Source organism: Rattus norvegicus, chromosome 1, assembly GCF_021556685.1.
Source record: "Rattus norvegicus strain SHRSP/BbbUtx chromosome 1, alternate assembly SHRSP_T2T, whole genome shotgun sequence".
In the NCBI taxonomy this organism is placed as follows: Eukaryota; Metazoa; Chordata; class Mammalia; order Rodentia; family Muridae; genus Rattus; species Rattus norvegicus.
Window position 1 is genome coordinate 18180001 of NC_141534.1, and position 15174 is coordinate 18195174.

General features: G+C 39.9%; 1 protein-coding gene across 24 annotated transcripts in view; it reads right to left on the reverse strand.

Annotated features, from left to right (window-relative positions):
• Ptprk (protein tyrosine phosphatase, receptor type, K) overlaps positions 1–15174 on the reverse strand; it is a 499334-nt gene that overhangs the window by 208567 nt on the left and 275593 nt on the right. For all 24 annotated transcript variants that reach the window (XM_087567119.1, XM_087567108.1, XM_087567090.1 and 21 more), the window contains 1 exon segment: positions 12676–12850. In XM_087567119.1, coding sequence (XP_087423245.1) covers positions 12676–12850 — 175 coding nt within the window.

Here is a 15174-nt window from a genome sequence, read left to right on the forward strand (position 1 = left end):
GTCCTGGACCCTCGCATTAGAGCTCCTTGAACTCTGTCTCATCCATCTTCTGCATCGTTCCTGATTCACAGCTAACTATCCGCTTATGGCTGCAAAACCAAGTGCGAACCAGTAATGCCTTTAACCTCTAGCGCCTCTCTAATAGTAATTGATTTCTCCTTATCAGGGAGCCACTGTTCAGAACGGACTACTCATGGCTGCTGATGCTGAAAGACGACTTTCAAAAGGATTGAGGCACAGAATTTCAGCAGTGATAAGGGAGTGCGCTTTCCAAGGCATTCCAGTAGTGTTTGTGGGTGAATATTTATCCACCAAACCCAGGAACACACGCACAAATGCCCAATATGCATGTGTGTGTGCACGTGTGTGTGTGTGCACGTGTGTGTGTGTGTGTGTGTGTGTAAGATAGGTGCCACTCCAATAAGACAATTATTTGTCACTCTTTCAAATATGCTTGCAAAACATCAAAAATTCAAGGTAACCTAAAATTCTGAAAATTCAAATCCTGTTTATCCACAGGAGAATCAAAGACAAGCTTAAGGTGATATTCATCAGGCTGAGGATAAATTGCTATATAAAAACAAACCCTCATCCATCCGTTCTTCTCTCTTCACAGACTTCTAGAACCTTCGAAAACGACACCGGTAGCACAGTGGCTGGCGTACAATAAACTATTCCAGACTAAAGTCTTTAATTCAGCTCCATCCGAATGTTGTTATAAAAGTTTAATAAATCAAAACGATCAAAATGTTCCCAGTGGCAGGTGGGGATTCAGTTTCCAATTCAAATTCTCTTTAATATATGGCTTCCCTGACACCGTGCATTTCTGCCATCCATATTGAATTCCAAGCATCCCTCTTTTCATCATTACCATGCATCAACCAGCCTGGTCATGGTAACTGCTTCTCAGCAATCCAGCACAAAACGCAGAAATGTCAAGCCTAGTGGGAGTTTTAACACAGGAAAAATTATGACAGGCAGAAACTCTTTATCTTTCCGTAAAGTAAATATTTTCACACTACCCGCTAGATAGAATGACATTCTTTGAGGAAATGGAAATGCTTTGGGAGAAAAGTCCGGGAAGGAAAAATCTGACTACATCCAGACCCTCAAAACAAAAACAAAAGAAAAACAAAACAAAAACAAAGGCAAAGTGTGGTTAGCAGCAGCAGCCGTCAAACACTGCAGAACAGACAGAATGGTAAATGCCTTACAGAATCTGGCTCGTTTCTGTGAAGTAAAATGTTGTTTTGTTTTTAAATCAGGAGAAAAGATTTTACTTAACGTTTTTCCCTGTTTCTCTTTTACAAGGTGTCTGCAGGTGACCCTGCCTAGCATGAGACTCACTATATAGACCAGGCTGGTCTAAAGTATGTGATGAGGCAACAGTACCAAGTACTAGGATTGTAGAGGCCAAAAGATCCATGGAATTGGTAGCCCTTGACTCCATGGGAAATTCATCTGCAATGTTGAGGAAAGGAGACTTAAGCATTCACATTTGTTCGTAATGTAGAGAAGGCTATGGGTAAAAGTATTCTAACTACACTAGTATCCTTTTATTTATAAATTTGCATTTATGCTTTCTGTTGTTATGTGTGGTCATGCTGAACTCTATATCTGAACGCCCCACAGTGCCCTTTTCATGGTTACTTACAGTCCTGTTTACAAGCTTTGGCTGGGCAAACCTTGTCCTTTGATTTAAAACTCCCGGGAGGAGGAGAGAGCAGGGAAGATGATGAAATAACAGAGAGCCAGGGAGGAAGCCACCAATGAGGGGAGAGGAACCATGAGCCCATGGCCAGGAGAAAAAGCAAGCATCTGGGGTACACCACTGGGGAGGGAGCCAGTTAGAAGAGTAGATTAGAGATGACCCACCAGTAATTTTATTTGTGAACCACTCTGCCCCCCAATAACCATAGTCTGAGTCTCATTTATTTGTAAGCTAGTCAGGGATCAATATAAATTGTTTATTATCTTATTTTGTTGTAATATTATATTGTTTATTATATGATAATTATAATTGTTTATACTATAAACTAGTTATAGTATAAACTATAAATACTTGTGCAGTTACCATGAGCTTTCACAATGTAGAATTTTCTAATAACATGGGCGAAATCCAGACTTTTATTCAGCATTCACTGTGAATTCACCTTGTCAGACTCTGACTCAGTACCTTGTAATTAGTCTGCACTTAGCCCACAAAGCCTTTAAACCTGGATGTGCTCCTTACATCCAAGCTGGATGTTCGCAATGAAGTCATCAGCTACTTGCTCAAGCAAACCCTTATACAAGTCTTCCGAGTTAACATCCACAACCAGATCCAACTGGAATCTTAGGCTAAGCATCTGGGTGGACCACCTTTGGCACCACGGAATATTATCAGTATATCTTCCATAAATCGTCAGCAGTGCCCCACTCTACCATACAGCCTCTCAGTGACCCCTCGCCATGTCAGGCTGTGCAGACTGTCAGACTGTTGAACTTATAGCCTGAAAATCCATCACACTCGAGATTCTAATCTTTGAGACAGATATGGACAAACACAGTGCTTAATTTAAACCTTTCATGCATTCCAAACCAAATTGCAAATATATGTTTTTGTTTTTTAGTTTTCACATTCTACCTGTCTTAATCATGGTTTCTATTGCAATGAGACACCGTAACCATGAAAGCAGGTTGGGGAGAAAGTGTTTACTTCAGCTTATATTTCCATACTGCTGCTCATCATTGAAGGAAGTCAAGACTGACACTCAAAACAAGCCAGAATCCCGGAAGCAGGAACTGATAAGGAGCCATGGGGGATGCTGATTCCTGGCTTTCTCCTCATGGCTTCCTCAGCCTGCTATGGAACCCAGGACCACCAGCCCGTGCATGGCTCCATCCACAATGGGATGGGCACTCCCTCACTGATCACTCATGCTCGTTCTTCTCTGATGACTCTAACTCCTGTCAACCAGCGAGCACACTACCTCATGAAGGCCTGTAGTACAGCTCTGGCTGCACCTCAGGTTGCCTCCCTTAGGAAAAACTGCATTAAACTGATGTTCAACTCTGGTCTATAAGGACATGCACACCCTATGCCTTCTCTGCTTGGTATATCTTCTGCTTATTTGAGCTGTTAAACCCATCAGGGTTCAGGTGCAGGCTTCATATTCTCAGCAATGGAGGCAGCAATGGAGCTGTGTCTCTAATTCTGAAGACACGATCCATGACATTCTTTTGTTTCAGGTGGAAGGAAGTAGAGTAGAATCTAAGAGGCAGTGGGATATACCAGAAGAATGAGAATGAAAGGACAGAGCAGCCAGAGCATGTTTAATCAAATACAGATAACTGGGGAACCTACTGTCGTGTTAAAATTCATAACATTTCTATTTCACGTGTTGCATGTATTTTTGGGTGAGAGTGTAGGGTTAGAGACGGTTGTGATGTGCCATGTGGGTTCTGGGAATTGAACCTGAGTCCTCTACAACAGCAGCTAATGCTCTAAATCTCAGGGCCATCGCTCCAGCCCCAAAGCTATCATTGAACGCACATTATTTTTATTCTACCGTGGTTCGAACAAAGGAAAGAATATGCGACTTTGCTCTGAGTAAATGTACCAAGAAGAGGCATCATATAAAAATCCTTTTGTAAGTAAACAACATTAGATGGGAAAGTATATAATTAAGCAATTCTACTACTTCATATGAGAAAATCATGACTGTTTGGACATTAGGTATATGATTACAGACTCGAATGAAATATGGCCGTGAAAGCACAACAATATCTGACAGAGGGAGAACAACAACAGCGACAAGAACCACCAAGGGAGGATGGACTAGGGAAGAGACTCCAGGAACAGAAGATTTATGAAAAGGTCTGGTATTCCCTTGTTGATTAAGGACTATGGGGGACAGGAAAGAAATTTCCAGTGTATTCAGGAGACAAAGCATTTCTGTGTTTTTGCATGGCAAAGGACTATGGCCATGATTTATTTATTTAACTTAATATGAAGCGAAGCCATTTTAGGAGATGGCAGGTTATAGAAGAATTCACCTATATGTATCTGAAAACGACCTTAACTTCCCTGGGGCAAGTAGTTGGGACTACAAATACCTAAAAAGTACAGAGGTAATAATTTTATTTCTCTCCCTTTGTTTTAATACAATCCAAGATTCTATGCTAATGTACCTAAATATGGTTTCAAAGAGGCAACAGGGTAAGAAAACAACAAGAAAATGGTTTTTTATGCTCAGGAAGTAAAACTTGGACAATGTAAGTGTTCTTCTAACGTATGCCCCAAAGTTAAAAATCATCTGCTCCCTATATCTCTCAAGAGAGAACCCATTTCCAGGTTATACCTGTTTTACAACACGGGAGCATAGATAATGACTGCAGATGTAATCTTGGAATGCAGCTGCACATATCTCTGACATTCACCCTTAAGAGAGGCCTCAGCCCCAGATTCTAGTGTTTAATCCTGACGGTAAAGCTGTTTCTTTTTCTGAAACTTCCTAACTCCGAAGTAAACCAAAGCCATACTCACTGAGATCTCACAGAAATGTAAATGTTTATTTGCATTCGTGGGCTGCAGACTTGTTTTCAACTGCCGGTCAACTAAACATTTCATAAGAAAGATTAAAAACCCGTCTACTAACTCAGAAAGGAAGTAAGCGTCTACCATATTATGATAATCGAACAGGCCAGGATGGATGGATTTATGGTAATATGCAAGTACATGCTGCTTGGCTCTCATGGTTTGGTTTGTAGCAGTCGCCAATGTGCTTCTGTTTTCTGTGTCTCTAGCCTTCACTAAAGGTCATGTGCTGGGATGCTGAGTGCACGGGACCCAACTTTTAAGGAGACAGAAGCATCTCGACTGAGAAACAATTCACAGGAAGTCAAAACTGAATACAAAAGTTCACCCATGGGCCTGTAGAAATAGGCAATGTTACTACTGTTACTGACTCTCATGAAAAAAAAAAAAAAACAGCACTGGAGGATGTAGAAGAGACCCAGGAAGGACAACCAGTGAAACAGAACAGCCCTGCATCAGTTAAAAATCATCATGTGAACTCCTCAGAACTGGGAAGTATGTCTGTGCCATCACTGACTGACTTCAGTTTGTCAGCTACAGGGCTTCTGCTCAGTTAACACTCCAGAAGGCTCTCACAGTGTGACACTATTTATTTACCACAGCAGTGCTTAATGAGGGAATTAATACAATGCTACTTTGGTTCTTTTTTTTTTTTTTTTTTTTTTTGGTTGATTTTTTCGTTTTGTTTTCTTCGGGAAGTTTTGTTTTTGTTTTCGCTTTCCCACATACAATTATAAATCTTACCAAAGTCTTAGTTAAAATTCCATGCCAAGATAGCAGGTCCATATTTTGTTATTGTGTTAAATCATAAACATTCCAAGGCTGAGACGACTGTTTCTTTTGGAGTTTTGACTTAAGGATTTGATAAGAGAGAGGGGTTGACTTTTCCAACAGTGTTCCAAAGGAAGACAGAAAGACTGAAAACCTTAGTGCAAACCAACTTTGCTGTTTTTCTTTTGGATTTGAGATCGGGGGTAAGAAAAATAATAAAAAGGAAGAAACCTATAAATAACAAACCCACAGTAGATGTAAGTCCCCAGGTAGAAGTGAGGCCAAATTACACTCATCCTGAACTCCAAGAGAAGGGAGCTGAAGGCTCCAGAGGAAAGGCCTATAGCTTATGCTTGAAAATCAAACTCCCTCAAGATCCACACAGATAATTATTTACCATGTCAAGGATGCACTTCCTCTCTGATTCTTTGCGAAGTCTTTTTTTTTTTCCTTTTTCTTTTTTTTTTTTTTTTTTTTTTTTTTTCGGAGGTGGGGACCGAACCCAGGGCCTTGCTAGGGCCTTGCTCCTGCTAGGCAAGCGCTCTACCACTGAGCTAAATCCCCAACCCCCTTTGCGAAGTCTTAAGAAGAATAGACACAAACCAAACTCCCTGAAGACTCACTTCAAAGAGCTCTGGCCAGCAGCTCCTCGATAAACAATGTCTCTAGCTTCACAGGAGTGACTCACCCTCAGAAAAATTTGCAGGTGCCCTTTGGCACAGGATTCATGCTGCATTTTAATTTCAGAAATGAACTTAGAGAAAGTAAATAAAAAGACAATGACTACTACGGGTTTTGCATTCTATCGAGTTGGAGAGTAGCCATTAAGAGAAACTGGCACTGCTGTCAGGAACAATGGTATAGAGAGGTGGGCAGAAGAGTTTAGGCTATATAAGTTCTAATGAGTAGTAAGAGTAGAACTATAAACCAATTACTTTTCAAAGAACAAAGATCCTATTACAATTTTTTAATATTTATTAGTTAGAACATCATTGCTCCAACTGATTATAAGAGCTACTCAAATCTGTTTTTGTTTTCTGGTTATACCTTACTGCAGTATTGGAAGTAACATACTCTCTTGCTCCTTTCCCTCAACTCAGGCATCTTGAACAATGAGCCACCTGCATCAGAAGTAGGTACTAGGAATGAAAGGACACTCAATGTTTCCTTTATGACCTTCAAGGGTATGGTGGCAAAGCAAAAAAATTAACTATGGAACTTTTACAATTCCTCTGAACTTAGAGCACTTGGTTTCTGCTGCCTGTATAGCCTTTCCTATCTTTCTAAGGCCACTGAAGGGAATAAAAAAATTAATATATAGGATATCAGTGTGTTCTACAGTGTTCATTATATATTTCAGATTCTATAAAATGTGGATGTAAAAATGGAAACCTAAAAAAAAAAAAAAAAAAAAAAAAAAACCTTTAGAAGTCCTGCCCAGTTGACTCGCTTTCACAATAGAATTAAAGAAAAAGATCTTCGAGTCACCGTTAGGAGAAAAGGTCCTTATAGGAATTCACAAGTTTGACAGCTACGATATGAGCACTGGTTAAAAATCAATACTGTGTGGCATTAAGCAGGTTCCTGAGGGTCTGGAGCTAGAAGCTTCACGGCCTTTAAAGCGTCAGTTAGGAAAAGTATTAGGAAGGTAAGTCACTCTTTCCACTACCCAGATGTCTCTCCTGTTAGAAGAAAAATAATGAAATATTCAGAAGTGATTTTTTTTAACTAGTATGCACACAGAAATGATAGAACCAGAAAAGGGATATTGGACAAAACAAGATTCATTTTTCAGGGAAAAAATATTTTGAGCAAAACTTACAAGCAGCTTCACTGGTTCACCTGAGAAGGCGAAGACCAACTCATGCACTACAAGAAGAGCTTTCCCCACAATGGTGACACAGGCCTTTGATCCCAGCAACCAGGACGCACAGCCAGATGGATCTCTGAGTGTGAGGCCAGCCTGGTCTACTGAGCAAATTCCAGGGCATCCAGAGATGCACAGAGAAATAGAAAAACACAAAGAAGTCCTTTCGCCACCGGACTCCACCTACCACATGCAGGGAGTGGAAAAATCTCATCTGTTCTCTAACCTCATCCAGAGTCAGCCTGGCTGCCTTCGCCACGCAGTTAATCTTGACAAAGCTACGGAGTTTACACAACGATCATGCTAGTTCCTAAAGTAAATGAGCTGAGCTTCAAACTACAAAAAAAAAAAAAAAAACCCTACAGTAAAAAGAGCTTTAACATTCACGTATCTTTGTGTTAGTGCTGAATGGTAGTAGAAAATTCTCACAACACATGCGATGAACTCTGACTCCATTGGTGACCTGAGGCCCACTGCTGCTCAGCTATGTGACAGATCCTTCTCCGACACTGCCATATTCCAAACTCCATATGTCCTTGGAGGTCATGAGCTGCTTTCCCTGGGAATGCTGCCTCAGTTACTGCCTCTCTGAATGGAATGAATAAGGTCCACTGAATACTCTGCTTATGCTCTGGAGCCCTGAGGACAAAAATTTTCTCCTTGTCCGATGAGTAGTCCAGTCAGTTGGTTCCCAACATCCAGCTAAGCTCTCTGCGCCCCCCACTAAAATTTTCATTCTTAATTTATTTTATTTATTTTATATGTATTTAGACTTATTGTAGACGAATTAGTGATTTGCGTGCATGTGTGTCTGAATACCACTTGTATGACTGGTACCTACAGAGGTCAGAAGAGAGGCATCAGATCCCCGGGGGATCCGATGACTGTGAGATCATGGGTTGTGGGGATCAAATGACTGTGAGACATTATGTGGGTGCAGAAATGAAACCAGGTCCTCTACAAGAGCAACTAGTGTTGTGAACCACTGTGTCACCTATCCAAACTTCTAAACTTACTTTATTAATTCTTAAAAATTAGCATACAAAGCAGGAGTCTTACTGTGGCCTTTTCATTTGAATGCAACCTTTGTTTTTCTTATTCCTCTCCAGCAATGTTCCACCTTTCTCCCCAGTGGGTGGGACCAGAGAGCATTTGATCATGAGGGTAAGCAAGGGACATTTGACTGGGGGGGGTGAGGTGATCTTGTGATGCAATCCCAAATCACCGATATCAGATTAAAAACAAAGAAGAACCTAAATCATTAGTGACTGGATCAAACAACCCGGAAGCCGCCTTCTGCATCCTGGTCAAAGGTGCCAGTAAACGTGTCTTGTGCTTTACGTTGTCTTATAATTTTGAGAATCATTATCAAGCACACAATTCCACACACCAACAATAAATAAGCAGACAGCAAATATTTAACCAAGTTGGGTAAATGAGACTGAGAATCTCCCTAATCATAACTACAGTTGACTTATTCACTAAGAATATATAAATGTATTAACTGAATACGTCCATTTCCAGAGCATGCTACAATAGCTAAGAATAGACCGCAAAGTTTAAAAAACCAGACCACTGACAACTTTGAAACAAACAATGGATACTGTGATTTAAAAAAAAGCTTCAAAGCTAAAATGTATCGAGTGTGGCAGTGAATGTCTCTAATCTATCACTTAGGATTTGGGGGCTGGAAAACCAAGAAGGAGTTCAAGAACAGCCTGGGATACGTGAGTCTCCCAAAATAATGCCAAAAAGAAATAAAAAGTAAAATGCAGACATGTATCATAAAAATTTGAAATGCAAAATGTGAAGGAATTTTCACTAAGTGGGAGGTCAGTGTTTTTTGGACAGATGGAAACTGAACTGTGATTTAGATGACGGAAAAAAAGTTGACAGCCGAGGTAGTGAAGAAGCAAAGCAAGCGACAATATATGGAGGCATCCGCCATGCTCTGGCTGTGGGCTGCTAAACACCCATCCTGCACCCTGTCCACCGGCAGCGCTCCTCAAACTTGGGAGTGTTGCTGAACAAAAATGTCTCCTCTTCCTCTCAGAGTGCGGAAGCTTCTTTGCCACTAAGGATGGACCTCCTGGAGCTGCGGACCTTAGCATTACTCAGGAGGATCTAGAAGTGACGCTAGAGTTATGACAAGATAAATTCTCTTTCCCGTACAGCTCTGCCATTCCCATGGCTCTGGGAACACAGAGATCAATACTCCTCGTGAGGATTTTGCAGTAAAACTTTCACTCGGAGCAAACAAGGAAAAAAAAAAGCCATAAGCACAGGCTGTCACTTCCAGTTTAAGAGAAAGTGCACTAATAAAGTCTTCCCCATGGGTCATATTTGACAACGGGCAACACTATGCCAAGTCTCATTAAAGACTACTCATATCACTGCCCCCAAAATTTCCCTTAAAATTACCATCTTTTGTGTCCATGTAGCAGGACATCACTTTCAAATGTGCCACTGAGAGATAGGACCTGTCAACCATGCTAATTTTACCCATTGTTTCAGTAGCAGGACAACTGATACCCAGGTGGATGGTTCTAGTTAGCGACCAGAACAACTAATCCCTAGGGAGATGATTTGGTTCACAATATTTGTTTTAAGGTTATCTGGACAAATAAGAAATGTCCCCCTTTACATTGGTTCTTAGATGAAATGACAGAAAGAGTATCACTGGAAATTATTAGAGGCAGATCCCAAAATATATTAAAAATAAAACTGTCAAAAGTGTCGAATGGATATTGATAATTTTAGCAAAAATCTACCTAACACATTCAAAGCCCTATGATACTTTAACACACTCATAAGACAAAAATCCAAAGTAGTTTAGGTAATAAGTGAAAGTTGTTTTCATGAAAAAAATTAAATTTTGTGTGGAATTCAAGAATTGTTTTTGAATGATATTAAAACAACATACTTGTCACCAACTAAGGAAAACTGGGCCTTGGGAAAAATGATAGAAATACACTTGTAAATTAAGCAACACGGAACAGTGATAGAACTCAGTCCTTAACTGTGTAAAAATCATGGGTTTGATACCTAACACTGCCAAATAAAACAAACAAATGAAAAAAAAAGAATATTACAGATAGGGAAAATGCAATCACAATCGACTAATTAATAGTTTTTAATAAATGGGTAAAAGTGTTCATTAAAAAGTATGGCCTATCTGTATAAAGAACATGAATAAAATAATCACCTGCCTTATACAAACATTAGGTATATCCAGTATGGGCCTGTCCTTAAGAAAAGAGTGTGAGTTTGTGTGTGTTTGTGTGTGTGTGTGTTTGTATGTGTCTGTGTGTGTCTCTGTGTGTGTGTTTGTGTGTGTGTGTCTGTGTGTATGAGTGTGTGTCTCTGTGTGTATGTCTCTGTGTGTTTGTGTGTGTGTGTCTGTGTGTGTGTATGTGTGTTTCTGTGTGTGTGTGTGTGAGCGTGTGTGCACCCACACACACACTCGTGTATGCTGCACACATATTTTGCCAGTTACAGGTGTGACTTTTGAAGATGCAGAGAGGAAGCAGCAGTAACAGACACACGTCCCTGCAAACACGGCATGTGAAATACCTAAAGGAATGTCCAAGCACAACTGTGTGTTCAGAGTTAGACTCCTATGAAAGACACAGCAACAGGGCTCCACACCTCAAGGCAGGTTGATGAGCTAGAGTCATGTGTGAGGGGCTGAAATGTGGTTGATACAAAGAGGAAGCACTCATCCACAGGAGCATACAGCATGGTACCTTCCTGAGCCAGACTGGAAAGAGTATCATATTGTCCTGCTCTTTAACAAGGGGGTCTATAAGTTTATGAACTTGCACAAGTGATAGGAGACAGTGTAGTTACGAGTCGTGTGCCCTTGAAGATAAAGTTGTATCCATCCTACACAGATCAGCTTCTGTTTTATTTTTAGTGAACTCATGCATCTTTCTGAAGTATGTAGAAAATGAAGAGGATTAGTTAACAATGTGACTGGCACATTTGGGGATTTAGCTCAGTGTAAAGCACTTGCCTCACAAAGACAAGGCCCTGGGTTCAGTCCTCACCATCCGAGGTAGGGGTGGGGGTGTGGGTAGAGTGGGCGAAACAAAAACAAATCAAGAACAACAAAAAAAACCAATGTGAACGCCAGAGAAACCTGACATGGGAGAGAATGAATTCATCATGAAGAGAGAGGAAACGTGGGCTACACACTCTGACACCACATAGTATTATATTGTTGTGGTTCTGGGATTATTATCAACTAACCTGAATTTTAATTCCTTTCCCTCTGTAATTGTTAAATAATAATCTATGAGAATCAATGCATCTTCGGTGTTTCTGACAACAATTATTCTGTATCAAGCATTATCAAATAAATCAATGGGATATGAAAAATACCTCATGTTTCTTTCTAGACCCTGGGTCATACTGTGATTTCTGCCTCTTAGTATTTCTGGTTTTTCTTTTCTTTTCTTCTCTAAATATCCATTTGTTTATATTGTTATTTTCTTGAGTGACTGTGTATCTGTCAGAGGGTATCTGTGTGTGAATGTGTTTGCCCAAGATGGTCAGACATGAGGGATTGGATTCCCTGGAGCTTGAATTGCAGGTGGTTGTGAACCACGTGGTGTGGGTGCTGTGTCCTCTGAAAGAGGTGTCTGCTCCCTTAGCCGTGTGATCTCTCCAGCTCCCTGTATGTATCTCGGTCTTCCTCTATCTACATGAGTCTTTAGAACTTTTCTCTCATCCTGCATTTCCCTCAATCAGAGAAGACTCCTTCACAGATGGCTCTCCTGCTACATTCTCAGAGCCCAGTTTCCATTAGATTGGCCAAATGTCTCCATACCAAGGTTTACACAACTTCTCGTCATTTCCATATGTGTCAGTATGGACTGATATCTGATTCAATGAAGCTACTTGGCTTCTACATTTTCATAAAATTAAAATTCATTCTTTCTCTCTCTACATTTGGGCTTAATTGCCCCTTCCTCAAAGACACTATAACACCACTTTCACATACCACAATGCAGTATATGTCGATGTAAGACTTCTAAGGTAGCCACTGTCAAGGACCACACTGAAAGGATATCTATTCTCTCTACACTGCATTCCTGCAATCTAAACTCCTGACTAAAATAAAAGAACTTGTAAATTTTTAATAAAGATAATATATGCCCTTACCTTGCTTATATTTTCCCTGCACTCACAACAGACACACCTAGTATAATAAGCTCTCATGGTTTCTAATAACTTTAGCATCTAAGAATATTAGGAAAACCGAATTCTAACTTCCTAAGCTTGGACAAAGGACCAGATTAAGTGAACACGTCCACTTTACATGACATCGCCGGAATGATACGAATGATGATGATACGTAATGCTGGTGAACAAGGAAGATTACTGTGGCTTAAACCAATCGCTGTGTCCATAGACTCACACAGTCTGAATAAAGGCGTGGAGCAAAAGGTGTTACCTCTCACAATAAGCTGGGCAAAATTGGAAACCCCGGAACCTCGTTCTGACTGAGTTACGCAGCGGTACAAATCCTGGTCGGTTTTTGTCACTTCTTGCAATCTGAAAGAGGCAGCAAATCTTCTGTGATTGATGTTCTTGGTCTGGGCTACAGGTATGTCTTCTCCATTGCGTCTCTGCAAACAGAAACCAATCTTTAGAAACAGGTGGTTTACCCATGCCATAAATCTAAAGTATATCAGCAAGCCAGATCTGGGATGAATTACTCTGGTTGCTAAACCATACAAAAGATGCCTGCATAGTCCCACAAATTTTTACCTCTGTCATGTAATCAGGGAAAGGAAGTCATATTGGAATATTTTAAAGGATGTATGGTTGATTCTATGTTCTCAATTTTCTCTAAAATTGTTACACACACACATACACACGTACGTCTATGGCTCATTAGAAAATGAACAATGGTCCTTTATGGTCAAAGAAACATGGTCTTGCTTCTGGTGCTACTGAGCTTTCTAGGAGCATTTCTAGCTTTCTAGCTTTCATCTCCTAAGGAGCTGAAGACCATGCCATATGCATCCTTATTACAAATATATAGCATGAGCTTGCCATGGAATGACAAGAACATCCTGATTGATGACTGAGACTCAACTCTAAGTCTCTGCTCTTGGCAAATCACCATCTCTCCAGGATTAATGACACCCAATTTATACTTTTTAAAGAAATAATCAAAAAAAAACCAGCCTAAATATTCAAAGCTACTTGTCAACTTTGAAAATGAAAAAGTTCGATATATATTTATGATATCATGATATCTCATACTGAACCAATAAGCATAAACCGTAAAGGAGAGGATGGTAACTTTCAACTGTAATAAAATTTACAACTTCTATAGGTTGAAAGACATCATAAATAAAGTGTGGAGAGCAGAGACTGTGATGAGATATTTGTCAAAAAATATAACCGACAAAAGATAAATAGCCAGAATATGTAAAGATCTTCTGTAGTTCAATAAGAACATTGATTCAAAAAACACAAGCAAAAACTAGACAGGCTATAAAGAGATAAAAAGCATGTATCTCAGAAAAATGAAAGCAGCTGCCGGTCCAAATTTTAAAGATTCTATATGTCAAAGACAAACAAATGTCAAAGAAATGCTCTAACCATAAGAAAGAAAGAGAAGCTCGGGATCACTTCTTATTGGTGCAGTTCCAGGTAGCCATGGCATTCGAACTGTACGGAGTTTTATTTCAAAGGACTACATGGAGGTAATTGAACTACTAATGACTTTCTGTGCTAGCATCATTTTAGAAAAATGATTACTAATAAGGGAAATGGAAAATGGAGTTAGGAATACAGCTTAGTGGGTAGAGTACTCTCATAGAATTAGCAAGGCCTGGGGTTGATCCGAGCACAACGTAAATCAGGCATGGAGGTGCACATCTGTAAGCCCTGCAGGAGGATCGGAACAGTTTCTATCTCGGCAATGGAAAAATGCCACCGGTAGCCCTATTGGTTTGTACCAGCTCAGTTCTGTGCCTGCTTAACTTCCTTAACTGCTACTTTGCAAGTATGCAGTGAGGAAAATCTCTGAAAGGTTGTCGATCCTGTATTGGTTGTGACAAACTATGCCAAAGTCAACATTCCCACATACTTTCTCAATCACACATACGTAGATGATTTGACAGTAGAAATCTAGAGGTAGAATTGTTGAAGTTTGTACATTTCCCACTGTTTGTTTGTTCATTCTCTTATTTATTATTATTATACAAATACCAAATATTTACTTCGATTAAATTAGAATGTGCATACATTAATGACCATTTTGAAATGTTTCGTGAACTTTTGTATATTACAAGAGATATTATATTGTTTTAATTATCTCTATCTTGTTTCCTTGGGCAGGAAGTGAAGGGGGTCAAAACCATAGTCTGATAATTTCCTCAGCCCCTAACTATACGGTTTCTCGAATCACAGTTCTCAAAACCTAAAACCATACACATCAGTCTTGTGGAACACACTTATCTGCGATCATAAGATTATGCTTACACCTATATCTCCCTTACATTTTTATTTATGATTTTGTTAATTCTCTCTTGAACCACTGACCCATGAATTAGGTATCAAAGAAATCTAAACGGAATCATCAAATAACAGGGGAAACAAGCCCCAACGCTGTTACCACCAAGCCAAATCTTCAGTGCCTGAGTTATGTCTAATTGAATGGTTGGCACAAGGGGGCCCATAGAAATGACGAAGGACTCAGGCTATTGTCAAACCTATTGGTTGCTCTCTACACTCTGATATAAAGAGCCTACATACATCGTTAAACATGGAGAAATCAAGCTGATATCTAAGTAGATATTCATGTGTACTAACTATTGTTCATGGAACTGAAAGGAACAATGCACACTACCAGAGGAGAGTTAAACACCAGCCCAGCTAAAAACCCTTTGATCTACAATGGTGGCATGTCTGAATGATATGCTGGTGCAATCGTGGC